Source organism: Leptidea sinapis, chromosome 14, assembly GCF_905404315.1.
Source record: "Leptidea sinapis chromosome 14, ilLepSina1.1, whole genome shotgun sequence".
Lineage (NCBI taxonomy): Eukaryota > Metazoa > Arthropoda > Insecta > Lepidoptera > Pieridae > Leptidea > Leptidea sinapis.
Window position 1 is genome coordinate 6866900 of NC_066278.1, and position 23115 is coordinate 6890014.

The 23115-nt window shown below is 34.8% G+C and overlaps 1 protein-coding gene across 4 annotated transcripts in view; it reads left to right on the plus strand.

Annotated features, from left to right (window-relative positions):
• Positions 1–23115, plus strand: part of LOC126968132 (uncharacterized) — a 122125-nt gene that overhangs the window by 84989 nt on the left and 14021 nt on the right. For 3 of the 4 annotated variants that reach the window (XM_050813000.1, XM_050812998.1, XM_050812999.1), the window contains exons 2-3: positions 16095–16156; positions 21966–22531. In XM_050813000.1, coding sequence (XP_050668957.1) covers positions 16102–16156; positions 21966–22531 — 621 coding nt within the window. In that variant the 5' untranslated portion in view covers positions 16095–16101. Of the gene's footprint in view, positions 1–15963; positions 15983–16094; positions 16157–21965; positions 22532–23115 lie in introns of those variants that run through there. The other variant, XM_050813003.1, reaches the window with a different exon arrangement.

Below are 23115 nucleotides of genomic sequence, written 5' to 3' on the forward strand. Positions count from 1 at the left end.
TCTATACATAATATAAAATACTCATTTATAACTAAATGTAAAATAATCTTTATTTTATAAGAGAGACCGTTGAGTTTCATGAATGTTCTATTCACGCGCTCTATTTTTTGGAACGTTCGGTAGATTTTGAAATTTAAATGAAATATTGATTATGACCGGCTTAGTTGAAGCCTATTTGAAAAAAGTTTATTTGACGTTGACTTTGATACTAAAATTGTAATAGGCATAATGTTTGTACATTATAGATATTGAAAAAAGCCGAATCGATAATTAATAGAATTGCGACAAAGACATCAAAAATTTAATCGATGTATTGAAAGAGGTCTAACTTAAAATATAAGCATAAAATATTATGTGAAATATTTTATATTATATTATTATTATTTATCATTATAATTTTCAACAGTCTGTACAAAATAAAAATATAGTTTCTAAATGTCACGAGGTCGTAGGGAAAAGTTAGTTGAACATTAAATAAAGGTGACCAAGTGAAATTATAGTGACAAAAGACTCTCAATTTCAAATAAAATGCAATCAAAAGTTACTAAACAGTACAATGCACACTATGCTATCTACAGAACAGTTAAAAGAGATTTAACTCTCTTCTATACTGTGATGCTATTAATATAAATTGGCACTAAGGGCTTGCTTTTACATTCCAATATTAGATGTGTTTGTAAAATATTAAAAAAAATATGTTGGGCAAGGGATAAACTAGTCAATCTGAAATCGGTTGCAGTGTACATACAAAATGACAAAATATTTGGACATTAATCCTCTTTGCTGTATATCTCTGCGCAATTTTTTTTATTATTTTCAAATCATCACAAATATAATTTAACAAAGCGTCATTGTCTTCTATGTTTTCCACTATCACATTAATTGTTTTACAGTAAGCTGTTTAAATAAGAAGTTAATAAGCGTATGGCTCACTTGTAAGTGATTACCATATTATCAACAAAAAATATGAAAGATGTTTAAAACATATATAAAAAAATATTTTATGTTTTATATGCCATCAATTTGTAACATGCCCATTAACATCACAAGCAGACCGCCAGATGGACGTCACTTAATTAAATTTTAATACGTACGTATAAAATGTTAATGTAATGTAAAAATATGAGAAATTTTTACATTTTATAAATGTTAAAAAAAATTGTAATGTATAAATATACGTCATTTCTAAAAGATATATAAATTGCTTTTATTATCTTTAATTAATTATATATCATATTTTCTACAAATGTACAATATTGGCATGCAAGTTATATATATATATATATATATATATAATATATGGATTACGTAATACTGTAGCAAGGGTACTCGTATCAGGATTACAAATATAACAACTAACTTGGCAATTGCTTGTTAAGACAAAAAAGCAACTAATACAAATACTTCTATTCCAATTGCAAAAACTATTGAAAAACCCGATGCCTTTTTCATTGCGTTTTGGAACCGCTCTTTGAAAGGAACCTTGGCTAAAGCAGGATGTACCATCACGTCTCGGTGCTTGACCTTAACACTCAAGGCTACGTTTGTTGACAGTTGAAGTCATGTTGTGAAATATCAGATGGGCTGGCGGAAGACGCATAAGAAATAATTAGATTCAATATTTGTTCAATCATTATGTATTCTATTAGTTAAAGATTATATTGCGCAATCATCAAATAGAATTTCATACGTACGAGTTAGTTTTGGCACACATATAAATTCAACATAGATTTATGGTTTCTTTTATACTTCTGGGGCTTTCATAGTTAGTTTTAGTTTAAGATTCGGATATACACATAACTGTTAACATGTTGAGGTCATTTGATCATGTAAAAATAATGAATAGAAAGGTAAGCCTAAGTTATTCCGTACGTGTGTAAATGTAAATGTCAGAGAACTAGTTATAAAGGGTTTAACCGACTATAATAAGTCGCTTACGTTGTTTTTTTTTTATAATTATAATATGTCTTTATTTTATTATATTTTAGACAGCATTTGTTATTAGAATCTTCGTGAGCATGAGTAACATACAAATATCTAAGTCCAACGCTGACTTCCCATGCATGCACGCATTTTGTGTTTACCTTTATACTCTTAAAACTTTACATTCCACCCCAGTATTATGATTTTATGTAAATGATAATAACAATGAATTTGTAACTGTTTCCATTATCCCGTCAAGATGTTCCTCAGTAGGCACTTTTGCATCAACTTTCGTTAGTATCTGGTTTGTTGTGTCCATTCTCTTCGAAATATTATGTTCAGAACTCTATAACAATGAAACGAAACTAAGAAACATTTGATCGTAACATAATAAAATAGTCAATCTGTGAACGAACAAAATGAAATAGTCAATAGTTAGGGTTTAATTTCCGCCGTGTCGAAGTCTGGAGATTGGTTGCGTGACACATTGTGTCTTTCATCTATTATAATAATAATAATCCTTTATTCAACTAATAATATGTGGTACAAAATGTTTTTGTGCCCTACCCTCTGCGATAGGATACCCTGAGTTGCAGAGGCTAGGTCCTTCCGAAAGGCTATCCATGTGTTTTTTTTTAAGTATTTGTTAGTATGTCAAACTGTGCACAAGATTAAATAAATGTAAGTAATTGAATATCAAGTTTTAATTTTAAGAACATTTTCTGTATCTTCGTATTTTAATACTATTAGCCATGATTTTAAAGATTTTGTTAACGAGAATTTATTTATTTTACTTATATTTTTATTATATTTACTGAAATAATTGTAAGCGTATGCCGAATTAAATTCTTACTGTGACTGAGCAAGGCCTGTTTTAGTGATTGGGGTACGAAATGTGTTTATTCTGTTATTATCATTAGAATTAATATTACTTTTTACATGAAATCTTGAAATTATTCCATAAATATATTGCTGACGGACACTAAGAAGTTTACTCTCTTCATGTAATTGGTTGGTTGGGTACCTAAACGGCTTATTGAAAATTGTTTTTAGTAGAGTTCTGTGCGCTCGTTCTAACAGAAGCATAAAAGTTTTGCCAGCTCCACCCCACGCACAAATGCTTGGAATGATTGGAACACAGAGAGATTGATACACCATCATAGTTGTCTCGACTCGTGCCACGTCTCTTAGGAATGGAATGAGACGTTTTATTTTATTTTTTGTATTATAAATGTGGGCCGTCCAATTAAGGTGTTCGTCTAGCGTAACATCAAGGTATTTTATGGTTTCCTCTATGGCTAGGATGTTACATTTACAATAAGATCGATTGTTTTTCCGGTTACAAGGGTACGTGTGTATTGGGAGAGTAAATTGTCCGTCAGGATTATTTCTGTTGGAGATATTGAAGCACATATATTTAGTCTTAGCGGTATTGACTGTTAGTAAACTATTTTCCAGCCAACGTGATTTGGCTCAATCCTTCTTCAGCTAATGATTTCACGTCATCCCACTGATTTCCATGAAATAAAACCACAGTATCATCGGCAAAGCAAACGATACGTCCTGATGTGGGAGAAATCTTACAAAGAGGGTTGATGTAAGCTAGGAATAGTGTAGGGCCCAAAACACTTCCCTGGGGAACTCCATAGTCAATGGTGATAAGATCACTAGTAAGATCGCCTATCTTAATACACTGCTGTCTTCCATTAAGATAATTTTTGAACCAGTCCAAAGCTATTCCTCTAATTCCCAAATTGGAAAGTCTGTTGAGTAAGATAGGAATTAAGACTGTATCGAATGCTTTTTGCAGAACTAGGAAAACGCCTATGCATTTATTGCCACTATCTAGGGTACTAGTGATATATTTAGTAACCTCAAGTAGTGCATCCAGAGTAGATCGATTTGACCGAAAACCAAATTGGTTTTGCGCAAGTAGCTTGTATTTTTCAAGAAACTTGGTTAATCTGATATTAACTATTGGGTCTATAGTTTGAAGCAACTTTTTTGTCACCACTCTTATGAACCGGAAATACAACGGCCTGTTTAAAAACCTCTGGGAAAATGCCACTAAAAAGACTTAAGTTGATTAAATGAACAAGCGGTTCTAAGAGTAAATTCATAAATCTTTTAACAAAATAAGAGTTAATTTTATCATAACCTGGAGCACTTGCTGATTTAAGTTTGAGGATAATACATTTCACTTCGACAATATCAGTAGGGTATAGCATAAGAGATCTGAGAGGATTATTTGAGGCCATATCAGAGCAATCAATTTTGTGTTCGCCTAGTTTACTAATTATTGATGAGGCAAGGTTGTTACCAATATTAGTAAAGTATTTATTTACTTCTGCTAATGATTCTCTTAGGGTAGACTTAGTATTCAATAATTCAGTAGGGAGATCATTAGTAGTAGGTAAATTACAAATTTCTTTAATAGTATCCCAAGTACCTTTAGAGTTACCCGTGTTTTGTTCTAATTTTCCTCGTAAGTATTGCCGCTTAAGTGATTTCAACAGTGAGTTACAAATATTTCTATACCTAGTATAAGTTATCCTATTTAGATCGGATGGCGATTTTTTAGATACTTTGTACAGGCGACTACTATACGTAATCCATGGTTTGATAGGTTTAAATTTCTTAGAGACAATTGAGTTTAGCGTATTATTCGAAATTAATTCTTGAACATTTTTTACGAGATAGTTTGCAGTATACTTAGTGTCGTTTGATTTATAAAAGCTTTCCAGGTCTAGTTTTCTTAAGTTTTAAGTTTATTGTTATAGAACTTTGGAAACTTTTAATTAATTAAATTTAGAGTTACTCTAAGGTAGTTGACGTAAAAGACATAAAAATAAAACCTATAATTGGTATAGCATACACAAATGACTGTCTATCAAGCAACGGATTGCAGGTTCGCTTCATGCAAACAATATTTTTCCTTCTATATTTGTATTTAAAATAATATGCCCAGGCATCACATGCTGATATTTTAAAAGGGTAGGGTATCAGAAATTACTATCAACAAATTCGCTGGTTATTTATTGTGACTCCGTTTTTATTTTTTATTTAATTGAGAATTTGAATATTGTTGAGTTATTTGATAGTTGTGATTTTTAGATTAGTCCATGTACAAAAATTGCAATAATAAGTATCTACGTATCCATAATTATAAATTTTATGCAATTCAATTCACAATACATATCTAACCAGTACCATATACGTTTTTAAGATGGCGATAAACACAAAACGTTATTAGTCATGTGTGTATAATTATTTCAGACTCAACCCGATTTTAACTTTAACCTTATTTATTCTACTCGTATTATTTCGCTTAGCTTAAATAAATAAAAACACGTCCTTAGTAACCTATAGCCCAACAGATTTAATGGCTCCATGGGGCGTGTCAGGGCATCTTTTAATACTCCTAGTTTGATTAAAAATATATTTTATTATGTTTAGCCAAACAAGTCCTTCTAACTAGTTTAACCAGTAACATAATTATGTATATCAATCCCTAATTAAATACCCCTAGAGGTGGTCTTCTTATTATTAATAAATGATTTAAATTGTTGGAATCCTCAAACATACTCAAGTCTAATTTTACGTATAAAAATAATGCAGATAAAAACCAATGGTTCAATTTCCGCAGCAACCGCTGTTTGACACAGTGTGCATTTCATTCATTGTTAAGAAATTTCTGAAACTTTGAAATTAATGATTGAGTGAGTTCTCGAATTTTGCTTAAAGAATTATTATTTTGGTAAGTTATTTAATACTGCTGTGAATCCTCAAATATATTATGTTTTAAATACATACAAGCGTCATTTAAAATTACATACGGTCGCGTCGCGTCATCGAGTATTGGGGCTTACCTTGCAATTTGTGTGATTACGTTACGCCTTAGGCCATTATGTGACGTGTTTTGAATTAATTTCGATGTTAAGTGTAATGATATTAGTGCTTTAATTCTCGTTTCGTTCATCAAAAGTAGAAATAAGAATTTATTGTAAAAAAATGTTTATGTATAAAACTTGCAAGAATAATAACGCAGTTTAAATCAGATTCATGTACACTCAACTCACGCGTGATAAGGTCGAATTGCATCATTTGTTCACATCATTTATCCTTCGTAAGATTTGTTGAAGTTATAATTTAAATTGTATTAGAATATTAAATGAAGTGGAAAAAAGTTGTGTTTATAAATAATAATATCCGGACCACCAAGCTCGGATTTTTAAGAATGTACAAAACTTGAAGAAAAAAGAACTAATTCGAGAACTGGATTCGAACCGAGGTCTTCGGCTTTCCGAATCAGCCAATGTCCCATCTGAGCTACGATAGCCTTGTATATAGTGGTGAAATTTACGTTTGTATTCTAGTGTTAATGTAGCTGTTTCTCATTACAACACGGATAAAACTTTTTTAAATGAAACTTAGCTGGATCTATTTATTGCCCCGAAATCCACTGTATATTAAATTTTATTAAAATAGTTGGTGCTGTTTCCAAGATTCAGATTATTTATATATACTAGTGGACCTGACAGACGTTGGAGGACCGTTAGGAGGAGTTCACTAACATGAGCAGGATAAGTCAAAGTCAAAGTCAAAAAAATTTTATTCACTGTAAAACTTTATAAGTTATTTAGTGAAAGTCAGGATGAAGTACAAAAGTAACAATAGCATTCAAATGAGTATAACAATATACATTAACAATATTTAGAACATTAATTCCAACTATCTTTATCATTCAAATAATCTTTCACATTATAATAGGCCTTAGATGTTAATTTATTTTTTACGACACATTAAATTTTTTTAATAGGTAATATTTTAATTTCATTTGGGAGTTTATTATAAAATATAAGACAATCCACTTTAAAATATTTAGCAATTTTACGGAGCCTAGTAGATGGAATTGCGAGTTTATGTTTGTTTCGAGTATTGACACTGTGTACATCACTATTCTTTTTAAATTGGCTACTATTTTAATGAGCGTATAGGAGGTTCTCGTATACGTATATGTATATTTTTCTCGTATACTGGCAGTGTACTGTCACAATATTTATTTCACTGAACTTTTCTCTCAATGAATCCCTTGAACGCATTTTATAGATTGCTCGAATTGCTCTTTTCTGCAGCACAAATATGTTTTCAATATCTACAGCCCTACCCCTCAATATAATTCCGTAAGACATGACACTATGAAAGTAGCTGAAATATACAAGTCTAGCCGTTTCAACATCTGTCAGCTGCCTAATTTTTTTATCGCAAATACTGCAGAGCTAAGTCGATTACATAAGTTTATTATATGAGCACCCCATTGTAGTTTAAAGTCTAATGTAATGCCTAGGAATGTTGTCGTTTCTACTACATCAAGTTTGTCATTATTAATTTTTAGAGGTGTTGGTTGGTGCTTTATATTTGGAAGTGTAAACCTTACACATTTTGTTTTCCTTTCGTTTAAAAGTAAGTTATTAACATTGAACCAATTTACTACTTTAATGTCATCGTCAACCTGACAGAAATTTTTTTGCTGGACTTTTATTTTAAATAACAAAGATGTATCGTCCGCAAACAGTACAATATCATGTTTATTTTGAATGAGGTATGGTAAATCATTGACGTAAACCAGGAACAAAAAAGGACCCAAGATTGAGCCCTGCGGTACACCCATCGATATGATAGAGCCAGTTGATCTTTGTCCATTAATGTCTACTCTTTGAATCCTATTACGCAAGTACGATTTTATTAAATCTAGTGCTAGCTATATAATTATATTATATGGACGAAATTGAGAATCTAAACCAATCTCAAATTCACACAAAAAATAATTAAAATCAGTCCAGCCGTTTAGGAGGTACTTTAATTGTGAATCTAAACCTTTCTCGAATCCACCTGAAGACAGACAGAAAGTTTCTTTTAAAATCGTTCAAGCCGTTTAGGAGGAGTTCAGTTACAACAGGCGCACAAAATAAATATATATGTAAAGATATAAGAATTGCTCTTTTAAAGGTATATGATTTGCATGAAAAGGTATTTCTTTTAAAATTGTTAGTAACTATCTTAAAGATTTAAATAAGTTTAAATTTCGTCATTTTAAACGCATACTAAAATACCTACAAGCCGATAAGAAAACAAAGGTGTCATTGACACAGATTGCGTTGCAGAACACAGGCCTATTCTGCATATATAAAAATATTTTTGTTGATATTTGAAGTCGTTTACTGAATATTGGTTAATTTATAAAAAAATAGCTCATGACCACGCATGTTGTAATTAGTGGTTCTATTAAGGGAAGGTAAATACCATTAAAGTTAAATTTCAATGAAAATTCTTTATCTCACTAAAAATATTGTTACAGTTTGTACAGAGCTATGGCAGCACAAGTTAGCGGCCGTATCGCTAATCAGCGATCTCTTCCACGTAAACTAAAGGTTTTGTGTTAAGTTGACGAGGAAATAAAATAAGTAACATACATAAACACCGACATATATTTACAAAACTTACATTATACAGTTAGATATACGAACGTATGCACAAAAGACCTAAGAATTAGGACTTAACAACTACAAAAATAATATGATAAAATATATATTTATATTTTCCATTCCATTCCATTTTCACAAAATTTCATGTTCCACAAAATAGTTTTTTTTAAGTAAGTTTTTGAATGAGCTCTTCTATATACCTATATATAATGAAAATGGTCTTTGTTTGAGGCTCTTTCACGCCTAAACCACTGATTGTATCGACATGAAACTACCACCGATGCGAAATTTATCCTACATGGTCAATTTGATGGTTATTTTTCGAATTCCAACGTTCCTTCATTAATTTATTTCCTTTTAAAATTTCCTTTATAAAACGATAAAGCATTCCACAGTTAGATAGCATCACCAAACACAAATGAATTTGAAAAAAATAAGAATTCATGTATCACTAATTCTCATTAAAGTATTCACAATCAGTTAAAAATGAACCTTTTATTATATAATCCCACCTACTTCAGGTCACTAGATGTCTTAAGTGTATTAAATTACAACTAATTAAAGAACATTACAATTAAATAACTCATCACGACTAGCATAATAACTACAGCACCGTTATTACAATATTCAAATTGAAATATTTACATAATTTATACATGATTTCATTAAATTCAATGACAATAAATCGATATAGATCACATAACGATGAATAATATTACTGTATCCGGATATAGAGTGACGTGTGTAACCCTTAAATCATTTATACGTCTAGATAGAAATTAACAGCTGTGAAAACGTCGAAAAAAATTGAGTTTAGAACTAACCTCTATTTTGAACAATGCGCTCATACAAATTGTCATACAAATCGCGAGTGTAAGAGGTAGCTTGTCACGCAAACTAAACAAATATTCCTGGCCTGTTTTTAGCGGTTGTCTAACAGCAAGAGACTCATCTAGACGTATAAATAATGTAAGGTATAAACCGTGCCAATAAAGAAACGAATCTAAAATAGCGGCCACTAATGATTCGCTCTCACTCGCATATGTAACATCACCTATCTGCCATCCCTATTTCGCTGTCAGACCGTCCTGTATCGCTGCTATTTTAGATTTGTTTCAATATTGGCACGGATAATATCGATATTTTACTTCTTTGTACCACAGCAGCTCCATTGTCTCCCGTCAATTGTCATTCGGCATTTGTACGAGTCAAGTGCGTTATTCTCCATGAAGATTTAGCAGTCAGGAAGCTTCGTGCCAGGTGGATAGATTTTAATTAGACCAAGGCCCAAAAGCCGTCTTCATTGGTTCGAAATACTTATGGGTGACGAATGTGTGATTTACTGTCATAACAAATCCCGAAACCAAAAGACCAAGATCGAAACAAGATCTCCGAAGATGTAGTTCTTCGGAAGGACAGGTCAAAACACCCAAATCTATACACTAAAGTCATAGACGTGCCTCGGCACAACACACCTCGTTATAAATAAAACATTACACAGTTCCGGTTCCTACCCAATGTCAGTTTTTTTTTTTTTTTTATGGAATAGGAGGACAAACGAGCGTACGGGTCACCTGGTGTTAAGTGATCACCGCCGCCCACACTCTCCTGCAACACCAGAGGAATCACAAGAGCGTTGCCGGACCGCCACACGTCCAGATGGTGGGGATGATATCGTAACTTGTGGCGTGTCGTGCGAAGGTGAAATTCAGCTCTTCGGAACACTCCCCGAGATAAATGCGGTAGAAGACACACAATGAAACGACGTCTCTACGCAACGCCAAGTGATCCAGCCGTTCACAGAGTACTGGGTCCCCGACAATTCGAGCTGCTCTGCGTTGCACGCGGTCAAATGGAATGAGCTGATACTGGGGTGCACCAGACCAGAGATGACAACAATACTCCATTTTAGGCCGGATCTGCGCTTTGTAGAGCGCTAGAATGTCGGCCGGCTTGAAGTATTGCCGTGCTGTATTGATGACGCCCAGCTTCTTCGAAGCCAATTTGGCTTTGCCCTCCAGATGGCCACGAAATTGGCAATCGCTCGAGATTTCGAGACCCAGTATTCCGATACTAGGCGAGGCTTTAAGGGAAGTGTTGTCGAAGAGCGGAAGAGCGGTGATACAACAAATGGGGTTTTTTTAGTGGTAAACGCGCAAACTTGAGTCTTCTGGGGGTTAAATTGGACAAGGTTCAATTTACTCCATTCCGCGACCTTCTCGAGAGAGGACTCGATAGAAGACACAAGTTTCTCCCGGCAATGGTCGACGTTTTCCCGAGAGAGACCTGCATGGCCCGTGTATACGGCATCACCAGTGCTGTCGTCTGCATAGCAATGCATGTTGGCGGTGTCCAACATATCATTGATATGCAGAAGAAACAGCGTGGGCGATAGCACACAGCCTTGGGGCACTCCAGCGTTCACGGGTTTGGGATTCGAGCAATAACCGTCGGCAACGACCTGTATGCTGCGCCCAGTGAGGAAGCTGGAGGTCCACTTGCATAAGCTCTCGGGAAGAAATGATGGAAGTTTTGCGAGGAGCGCCTTGTGCCATACACGATCAAAGGCCTTCGCTATATCCAGACCAACTGCCAGGCCTTCCCCATTGCTTTCAATAGCCGCCGCCCATCTATGTGTTAGGTATACCAGAAGATCGCCAGTCGACCGACCATGGCGAAAGCCGTACTGCCGATCGTTGATCAACTGGTGACCCTCAAGGTATACCAAGAGCTGGCGGTTAATTATGCTCTCCATGATTTTGGAGAGTAGGGAGGTAATAGCAATAGGCCTGTAGTTTGCCGGATCCGAACTGTCTCCTTTTTTTGGGATCGGATGGACAAGGGCTGACTTCCATGAATCAGGGACTACGCCTTTTGAATAAGAGTGCCGGAATAAACGCGTTAGCACCGGCGTCAACTCAGGGGCACACTTTCTAAGCACGATTGGAGAAATGCCATCCGGCCCGCTCGACTTCCTGACGTCCAATGAAAACAGAGCTCGCCTAACAGTTTTCTGTCGGAACTGTACTTCAGGCATGGAGCTCTGACACCGCGGGATGGTCGGCGGTGTTTTTCCGTTGTCGTCAAGAGTCGAGTTGGAGGCAAAAAGAGTGCACAGGAGATCGGCTTTCTCTTTTGCCGTATGGGCCAGGGTGTCATTCCTCATGTGCAACGGCGGCATGGACGGGTGCTTGAAGTTACCAAGAGCAGCTTTCGACAACGACCAGAACTTACGTGTTCCGGTCGGGTAACTGGAAAGCTGCTCGCCAATTTCGACGACGTGCTTCGATTTCGCACGGGCGATTTGCCGCTTAAAAAATCTGGAGGCACGGTTATATTTCCTCTTCAGAACTTTGCAGTTCGGATCCTTTGAGCCCAGCGCCGCAACCCAAGTTCGATACGCCTGTTTTTTGCAGTCAGATGTTGCTTTAACTGACGCATCGAACCAGGGCTGTGATCTGCCACCGATCGGTACTACAGAGCTTGGTATAAAAATATCCATGCCCTGCAGTATCACATCGGCTACTGCAACGGCGCAGGCACTAGGATCATTCGAAACGGGAAACAAACCCTGCCCCAAGGGTAGGATGCAAAAAAGGAACGCATCCTATCCCAATCTGCTGACTTGTAGTGCCAAACGCGGCGGTTCGCTGGTGGTCTGCCACGTTGGCGTCGGATAGGCACTACACTCCTGACCAGGCAATGGTCGGACGTTCCGAGAGGGGCGTCGACAGAGACCTGGTAACCATCGGGATGTGTAGTCAGCAGAAGATCTACTAAGGACGGCATGTGGCTATCCACATCCGGAAGCCGCGTCGGCGACTCAACCAATTGGGACAGACCATACGCCAATGCAAAATTATGCACAGATCGCCCTGCGTAGTCTGTGGTACGTGATCCAAGCCATTCGGCATTGTGCCCGTTGAAATCACCCAAGACTACTAATGGCCTCCGGTCCTCGACACTAACCTATGCGAAACATAGCGGCACTAGGCCGCTACTTCACGCCCGTATTCTGTGCGAGTGTGGTAAGTAGCCCGGGCGAGTCTGGCCCGATTGTGCTGACGTCATAAGACAGCAGCGTGACTCTCCCACTTTCAAAAAGCCCGTAGTCGCCTCTTACGACACCCTTGGACCTGGGACTACCCTATTCTTTTTACGCCCCGGGGCAGCACAGGGCAGTTAAAATTTTTAATAAGTTACCAGAACATTTAAAAGCCGAAACCAATATTAAAAAATTCATAAGCTCTCTGAAAAATTTATTTTTGGAAAAAGTTACTATTCTATTAATGAATACTTAGATGAAATAAATATGTGAATGTCCGCCCCTCTCTCGTTCATTGCTATGCCTTACTCATTATCACATGCACCTATCATGTGATAATTATTTAGCACCTACTACAATTTTATTTAGTTACTAAGTCGCATGTAACGCAATTTAATTAATTAAATAAATAAAGGTTACGTGACAATTGTTTTAGAGGATTGAAACACAGTTACTGCAGAGTCGGGAGAGAAACGATCTTGCAGTAGGATCCTTGTTCACCATGATAGCGAGTCGTCGTATTTTTGCCGGTGTTCTTCTTGGTGGTTCCATCGAATGCAGCGATGTATTGACTCGAATGGATGCTGTTTTGAAAATTTATAATAAAACTGATCACTTGTTAGTTTCTGTATAAGTTTTTGACTTTCTAAGTACTTTCAGTTTTCCTTTTTTATAAATCTTTTTAAACGACTTCAAATAAGGAGGAGGTTCTCAATTCATCGGTATGATTTTTATTATAAAATTAATAAATTTTTTGATAATAAGGTGGAGGCTTATAGCACAGGATACCGGCTAGATTAAGGGTACCACAACGGCGCCTATTTGTGCCGTGAAGCAGTAATGTGTAAACATTGATGTGTTTCGGTCTAAAGGGCGCCGTAGCTAGTGAAATTACTGGGCAAATGAGACCTAACACCTTATTTCTCAAGGTGGAAAGTGCGGTTGTAGTGCCGCTCAGAATTTTCGGGTCTTTCAAGAATTCTGAGCGGCACTGCATTGTTAAGGGCAGGTCGTATCAATTACCATCAGCTGAACGTCTTGCCTGTCATATCACTTATTTTCATAAAAAAATATTAAGTACTAAACACAACATGTTAATTCTTGTAGCTAAAGGGATTTAGGCCTAATTCTTTTTAATTACTACTACATCAATTTCTCAAAATAATGAATATTAAATGCAGAATAACTATAAATAGTGCAACGCGCAAAGCTCTATCTATGAATCATAGAATAATGAATTAATAATTCAATATTAATATAAATATTTAAAACAGAATGATCACGGAGGTCATTCAACGGAACGGAAACACCCGCTTGTATCATCTCCGTCACGCGACTTACGAACTTATTATGAAATCTGCATAATTTATGGACGATAATGGTAAATGATGAATGACGTACAGTGATAAGTTATACATGCTCAATGCGAATATTATATTTTTTATATACAATATTGGGAAATGGGTGAGAGGCTCACCTAATGACGCAACCGCCCATGTACACTCGCAATATAATATGTGTTACCGGCCTTAAAGTATGCTTTAAAGTTGAAGTCCCTAAGTTGTATCGGTTTGGGAAAACTGCAGCCGGTAATTAGGTCCACCAAATTGCCTGAAATACATATTATATATAAATATGTATAGGTGTTACAATTTGGCTCACAAATTATATCCAACAAGAATTCTTTTGACTATATTTACAATACTATGACTACATAAAATTAAAACTATCATTACGTGGAAGCGTACCAAGAATACTGGCAGCATTTCCGCAGCAGCATCGCGGCGGGTACTACCATTTGGCTCTAAAACAGCTGGTGTATATATTATATATAACAGCTATATAAATTGACTATTGGACCCAACAGACGTTGTCCTGTCGGAAATTTCGGACACACGTCTTAAATATGAAAAATCGGTCCAGCCGTTAGGAGGAGTCCACTAAAATACACTATATGGACGGAATTGAGAATCTAAACCAATCTCAAATACACTGGAACACACAAAAATATCGTCAAAATCGGTCTAGCCGTTTTGGAGGTAGTTCAATTGTGAATGTAAACCATTCTTGAATCCACCCGAAGACACACATCAATCTCAAATTCACTGGAACACACAAAAATCTCATCAAAATCGGTCCAGCCGTTCAGGAGGTAGTTCAATTGTGAATCTAAACCATTCTCGAATCCACCCGAAGACACACAGAAAGTTTCAATAAAATCGGTCCAGCCGTCTAGGAGGAGTTCAGTGACATACACACGCACACAAGAATTATATATATAAAGATTGTAATACGTCAATACTTTTTTGTTATTGTACGGTGGGTACCAGATGAACATAAGTGAAGACGAGATGGTATAATTCGATGTATGACATCATGTACCAACGGTCGTATTTATTATTGAAATTCTGGTTCTCATTTGTAGTAATTTTAATCCTTTTCACGAAATATTTGTATATTTTAAATTTAGTACTTTATTACTAACAACTACAACGAAGCACAGTTCAGGATCGGACCACCCCGCCACCATAAGTAGCGCCCGTTTACCGTGCATGACGCATTGACCAGCCATCACCTCCATCACACGTATGTTCGATACTGAAAGTTCGTAAATTTTTATTACCGTACGGTGTAATCATTTGTTGGTCTGTGGCGAGATTATTCGTTGGCCAAACAACGTAATATTTATTTTTTATAATTTTTTAATAAAGATTTTTAGTTATGCCTATGTACGAGTATGTACATAGACACATAGGTAAATTTGCTACAAACTGTCATGCGGTGCGTTGTATATAAAAAGATATACAGACAAATATTTATACATGAAAAAAAAACAACCCCCTTGAGTTTGTTGTGCCCGTTCTTCTCAGGTCTCAGGCATGCCTTTTGGAACGGATGTTAGTTTTTGTCTTACACTAAGCAATTTATCTCTTTATTATTTTGAATACAAATATATGAATTTGAATCCCTATTCTGTGGACTACTAGCGTATTACTTATTATATTTGACAATGTGTGCGTTAGCTAATGGTTTAATATTCAACATACTAACGGGCTAATACCAAGCGTGGCTGACTGTTTACAACTTGGCAATCAAAATCGGTAACAGTAACAATAGACTCGATTACATTTTCTTTTTTGCTGTATCCCCGTTAGAGATGTTCTTCTGTCTCGCAAGCTTTGTTTGTCTTTACTTTACGCTAGTATATTGTGAGTCTGAAATCCAGTATGATTCATAGTCACAAAAAGTCATTTTACAATTCATTATTTTGATATAAAAATATATTTCAATGTGTATCTAGTTACGTATGTACAATAATGTTTAAGGAAATTGACTAATCACTTAAAATTTCACAAAAAAAAACAGGAAATGAGTGTCGGTAGATTGGAGATGCAATTTAAAAATGTTTTTACATTCCTAATTTCACTCTTTAGTTTATATTAAGATAGGTACTGAAGACGTACATATATTTGAACAATAATTTTAATGAACGCAGATCCTACATCACTTCGAATAATCTAGTGAAATGGTTAAATAAATTTAATATTTTTCTCATAATAAATCTATGTATTTACTACCTCCAAATATTAGTTACAGGTCTGTGAACCGTGTTTAAAATAATAAATTTATTTTTGTTACAGATAGTTCATGTATCAAACAATGGCGAGATTTATATTGCTGTTTAGTTTTGCTGTTTTTATATGTAAGTACAAAGCAAATTCTGTATATTTCAACTTCGAAGCATCGCATATTTAAAATATTTGCACGACTAGCTAATGAGTAACCTCGTCGTGGGACTTAACCGCCATTCAGTTTCTACCCAGTAAATAAAAAGTTACGTTTAACACATTGTTATAAGGAAATGAGAACCTGTTTTGGAGAGTTCCCCTATGTGTTTTTTGAATTCATCTTAACTCGGTTTTTCCCCGACGTATTATCAGGTGATTGTGTTGAGACACGTATTCTTATCGCATTCCTGTTTTTATTAATAGTATGTTAAACATTTACCCCCTTATTCATAATGGTCCGCTAACTTTAAACAGCCGCTAAAGAGTGTTTTTTCTCATTCTGACTTAGATCAATAGAAGAAGACAGAGTGAGAATTAGCAATAATGAATAAGGGGGCAAGTAAATATAATCAAGAGTGGTTTCTTACTTTAATGGACAAAAACATAGAATCGGTTCTTCTTTTGTTTTTTATACAAACTAAAACTTTTTAAATTAGAGATTTGAATTTTTTGTTTTCTTTCCTTTATTCATGTTCATCGTCAATACATGACATAGTCCAATTGATTGCGAACCTGAAGTGGCAGTGGGCAGGGCACATAGTGCGACGGACACATGGCCCTTGGAGCAGTAAAGTCCTCAAAGAGTAAAGTCCGAAGACGCAGTGCTGGTAGGCCCCCCACAAGATGGACCGACGATTTGGCCACGATCCCCGGAATACGTTGGATAAGAACACCGCAGGACCGAACGTCGTGGAAATCTTTGGGGGAGGCCTTTGTCCAGTGAGTGATGATGAGGATGATTTATGGTCACCGACTCATTAATGTAGCGCAGATTACAGAACTAATTCGTTTTATTACTTGTTAATATTAAGATCACTAAATACATCATAGATAATATAATTGATTTGTGATTTTTAAGCAACAAAGTGTGAACTGTTGAATAACATTGAGCCGATTGCCGAATATTTCTCAATATGTTTACGGTATAGTTCCAGTTGTTTTGACTGTTATGAATTCGATTCTCGCAACATTTTAAATTCTGATCTCTGTTCTTATTTTTAACGAATGTAAAAGTTTATGTACAAGAGATATTGCTTCAATTAACAATTAGTTAATTTTTGTATGAAACGACGAAATCAATCAGTGTTTCACAAACTTATTAATAAATATACTGTAGAAATGAAGATAATATTAACATTGATTTTGATTTTATTCCTATGTTACAAGTAACAAATCATTCTAAACTCGGCACTAGCTACAGTGCGTTGTAATATACATTTTTATAATCCAGTACGTAGGTGCAATATTATATTTTATATATGTATATACATTATAACTAGTCTGGCCATAAATACTGTTACATAAAAACTTTTCTTTTTTTAAACTTTTTAATTATTTTGAAATTGGAACACGTATATTATTTTAAAAACTTATTTTGATTTTGCGCCATTTCACATATTTCGTGTTCATTTTCAAATTACAATATGGAATGGGGTGTTAAAGAGAGTAAGATTGCAGTGATCGCTTTGCACAAAGTGGGTATGGAGCCGTGGATCAGATCAGATCCAGACACTTCAAAAGCTTGGTATCAGCTGTATGTTTGTGTGTCGTACTATGTACGTATGTTGTTAGAAGAACAGAGGCTGTTAATGCTGTTATAGCCACAATTCGTCGAAACCCCATTAGGAAGCAAAAACTCTTATCGCGAGAGATAAAGATGCCCGCTAGGACTCTGTCGCGTATTATAAAACAAGACCTGAAGCTCGGTGATTATCGCCGATATACAGGATATGCCCTAAATCAATCTTTATAATTAAAGAGAGTGGATCGATCAAAATGCCTTCTGTCGCGATACGCAGGTGAAAGTCACAGAAATATCCTCTTTACCGATGAAAAAATTTTCACGATTGAAGAACACAATAAGCAAAATGATAAAGTGTACGCTCACAGTTCTAAAGAAGCTGCTCAAGTTGTCGGAAAGGTACAACGTGGTCATCATCCTGCGTCAAGGATGGTTTGGTGGGGCATGTCATGCATTATCAAGGAGTCACAAAACTATATTTTTGTGAAAAAAGAGTGAAAACTTCAGTCAAAGTGAATCAATATCTTGGATCATGTTGTGAAACCTCTCAGCAATACACTTTTTAAAAATATACCGAGGACTTTCCAGCAAGACTCTGCACCTGTTGACAAGGCACGAACTACCCAAGCCTGGCTTGAAAGCAACGTTCCGGACTTTATAAGAGTTGAAGACTGGCCCTCATCCAACCCAGACCTCAACCCTTTAGACTTCAAATTATGGTCAGTTTTAGAGGACATGGCCTGCTCTAAACGACACGGCGACATTGAGTCTTGAAAAATCTTTTGAGCAAGCAGTGGCGAAATTTCCCTCAGAAACAGTGCGTAAGTCCATAGATTCGTGGCCAAACAGATAAAAGCTAGAGGTGGCCATTTCGAATAGAATATTTTTTTATTTTTTGCTGAGACGTTAACAAATATGTAGGTATTAATTTTAATAATATTACATTACATAATTTAAAAAAAATGCATTTTCATAAGTTGGTACATAATATACACTACCTGTTCTTAGACGTACAGTAATACAAACGAGCTACTAACACATTAAATAAACAGGAGATGGTTATTGTTTTAATATCTAGTAGACTTAGACGATACTTTTATAATTTATTTCTTATTATTAATTACCTCATTTCACAATATAATTGTATTTTTATTTGTAATTGAATCTCAAAATATTAGCATCTGAAATATAAACGCAGCCAACTCAAGGAACACACGTGAGCTTCTTGACCCAGTTGAGAGTGTGACCACAAACGGTGCAAGTCTAGAACAAATTTTGCTTAACTTAGCCCAACTTTCTTGGACAAAATTTAAGAAAATATTTCAGATAAATATTGCTTTGAAATCTTGGCGATTGAATTTTCAGATGGGATTTAATTTTTGTAAGTGCATTAGTTTGAAAGAATGTTTAATCGTTTTAAGTATATAATATTCATTCAAGTCTTCTATCTCAATATTATATTTTATAAAATATTTTTTTTTCTTGTTATACTATTTTATGGGTTAACTTTAACGAATTTGTAAAATATAACTAAAAAAAATTTGATAGAAGCCTTTATTTTGAAACTAAATCACATCTAATTTGAGGAAAATAAAGTAATTTCGTTGATAAATTAAAACAATATAATACACACTTACTCAAGCAATGTGCACGTATTAGCAAACGATAAATTTTTCCTACTTTTCAATTTCAATATTTAACATCATATACCTCAGATGATTATAAAAATTCAAAGCTACTCAGTCAAGGTCAAAATTCAAAGTCAGCATAATATTTATTTAGATATTTATCAAAACTATTCAATCGGTTTATATAACAAGCAAGACGAATACTAATTATTAATAATTATAATATAATTAAGAGGGGTAAATATATAATGCATCGACAATAATAAGTAAATGCGGGTATTTGCAATTCTTCTAGCAAAGTTCGACGAAGGCACTTTGATACTTTAAAACAATTTACTCAAGTTATGGTTATTCAAGTTTGAGCTGAGACCGTGTGCTTTTAAAACTTAATAGGTATTATGTTTTACGGATTATCATGATTATAATTATTGTAGTTAAGTAGTAGAAAAATTAGTGTATGTGAATCATCGGTGGTGCAAAAAGTTGAACAGTTAACTCGCACCACGGCACACCTGGTTTTTTTAATGGAAGAGGAGGACAAACATATGGTTCGATGCTCGCCTGCCACGTACCAATGTATTTTCTAATTTCGAATGTCGTTAAATAAAACATAGTATTACCCACGAAGCCTAGAAGAAATCAGGTAACATGCGAGTACACAAATCGAGAACCTAAGTACTCCTTTTTTGAAGTCGGTTGGTGTTTTTTTGTAATTATACATAGAAATGCAAGCAATGTATACATTGATAACTGTAGTCCATAAGCTCTTTAAACAACCACTGATAATAAATAGATCCAGCTTGACGAACTACACTGAATTGCAGGATTATTGAAATGATTCGCCACGGCCTGAAATGTTTCCTTTATTGTACAAAGTGATCGCTTATAAAACCTTTCTGGATTTACCTCTACTTGAAGTTTATTTTGTTGAATCCGTTTCGGATAAGTCCTTTTGCTATTAAACCATTCAATTTCTACTTTTAAAAGACCTCGGAGTTTAATATAAACCTGTATCGCCTTTATTGAGTGAAAAGTACATGGATTTATTTCTTCAGATTGCCATCTGTTATTCAGCTTCTCCGTAGATTATTTCAAGAAATTGGATTGTAATGGCTAGATTGCAATCTAACGTAAACATTTTTATCAGCTTTCGCTATATAAAGTAATCTTGGAGATATAATATAATCCTAACTAAAATCAGCAACCTTTATAAAGTATCAAGATGGCAATTACAGTAAACAACTATGTATCTTATTATTGATAAAAATTATTCGAAATCATCATGTATTCATCCCCAAAAAGAACGTCCCCGACATAAAAATTTGTTCTTTTTTTATTTAACCAAAAAGGTTTGTACACTTTTACGAGATAAATTTACTATTTGTAATATTATTTATAGTTTTGCAGTAAATAATAAGAAAATTGAGTCTTATAGTTTATTATATTGGTGATTTTTATAGGACGTCCGATGGAATGAGTAATTGTAGATATTTGATCACCATCACCTATAACAACAATTTTGCACCGCCAATCTACTAAAATTTTCTTTTATAAATAGGTAGATTAGTAAAATGAGGTCAAAATATGTAAACCACACCTAATTCCTTAACATACTTGAAGCATATATAAAAACAAATGAATATAATTGCTATTCCCAGCGGGAATAAAACCAGAAACCCGTTGCCTAACAAGCAAAGACCTATAACCTACCTCCAAAGAGCTTGTTATAATTTTGATAAATCTGAAAAAGATTCTAATTGTTAATTTAAGCCCTTTTTATTGTAATACTAGCTGACCCGGCGCACATTGTTCCGCCTTAGAGGCAATAAATGAACAGATTTTGGATTTAATTAATTTCAATATCAATTTCCTTAATGATTCTTTATTGGCTGTGTATTTTGGTGCTTGGGTTGCACTTCTGAGTGAAGCTCCTTGTGATAGACGACATTTACCGTTTTATTATCATGCGCAAAAGTAAATAACGCAGATGGTCTACCATCCCGTGCACATGCCACTTATAATTAATTTCTAGATTCAGACCACAAACTTTCAAGGATTGGGCTTAAGATTTGAATGGTCAGGGCGAATGCGAGACGGATCGGAAAGGAAAGATTTGCGGGCTAACTCGACATGCAAAATGTTCATGAAGTAGTTGCTGCAGATCTTGAAGAATTGCTTTTATCATTGCTGCATTGATCTCGACCTCGATCAAGTTATTCCTCCATGTTGCCCATGAAGTATAATTGTAAAAATTTATGCTTTGCATCTTCAAGAGGTTGCAATGATCCAATCCGATACAATATCAAAAGCAAAGTCCGTATTACTGATTTATAAACTTTTTTTAGAATAAGCATACATAATACACAGGAATAAGTATAGTAAGTATGTTATTCTTCTACTGTTCTGTATAAGTATATAAATAAAAAAATACCTTGAATGTCCTCGTTTTTAGATAATGTCTGCCTCAAATGGGGTCATTTAGAAACAAATATTGGAGTTATAAGCGGTGTAACTAACTTTGTTTTATATATATATATATATTATATAGTTAGTTCAATTTATATTTTGTTTCAGATGCAAAAGGAGTTGTAACAGAAGCTACCACAGATACTACAGAAATAATAGTGGATGGAGTCACAACAGAGACAGAATATGGAATAAATAATGGAAACTACGCAACAGAAGACATTAAAGTGATTGACGAAGGAACTCCAAAGCCGCCAGAAAGCGCATCAAAAGTCTTGCTACCAATAGTATCTAGCGATTCTTATAATGACATAATATATCAAGTCAAACGAAAAAATAATACCGCACAGCGTAAAGTGAAACCAAATATCAATCTTGAGAACATAAGAAAAATAATAAAGAAAAATGAAATGAGATCTCATGTGAAGTATGATGAAGTGACGGGTGAATTGATTGGCGGTGAACATCCTTGTAAAAGGGAATGTTATGAAGGTGAAGAACCAATGATATGTTATTACCATTTTAATCTGGAATGGTATCAGACTATGAGTAAAGCGTGTTTCGATTGTCCATATAATTTGACGGATTGTGATAGAATTGACTGTATACCTGCTGATGGTATGAACAGAGCGTTAACTGTTATTAATAGAAAGATGCCTGGCCCTGCAATTGAGGTAAGTCTTTACTTATCTCGTGGATTTACTTAATGCTAATGTATCTAGTACTCACTAGACGATATTTGGACACACAGGATTGTGGTCATAGCGAAACTGCATTGGCTAGGAGAAATTCTTCATAGGTTAACAGTTCACAATAATGTTACAGTAGGTAGTCGACTAACATCTTATTTGTTTAAGTTTTTGAGGTACGTTTTCTAAACAGTGTGTATAGTCACTGGATCTCCAGCTTATGCTTACTCAGCTTTCTATTTATAAAACAACGAAACGAATATAAATTTCCGCCACAAGTAAAATACTGTGTAACTGCTTTGTAATATGTAAAAGAATAAATTCTTCTTTTAAAGCTATCAAGATTTTAATACATAACATAATTTAGGGTACATAACCCTAAAAGCGAAATATTTACCATGTTTCGAGCATTTTTGAGATTTTCTAAATTTGACATTGTTTCGAACGTCATTATTACGGAACGGTTGAAAGAGCAGACTGCACCTCGAGAACTGTATTTTTTTGTTACTTTGACAATATTTCATCCCATTCTGGTACAGCGAGGACTATAATATTGGTGTTGTGACGTA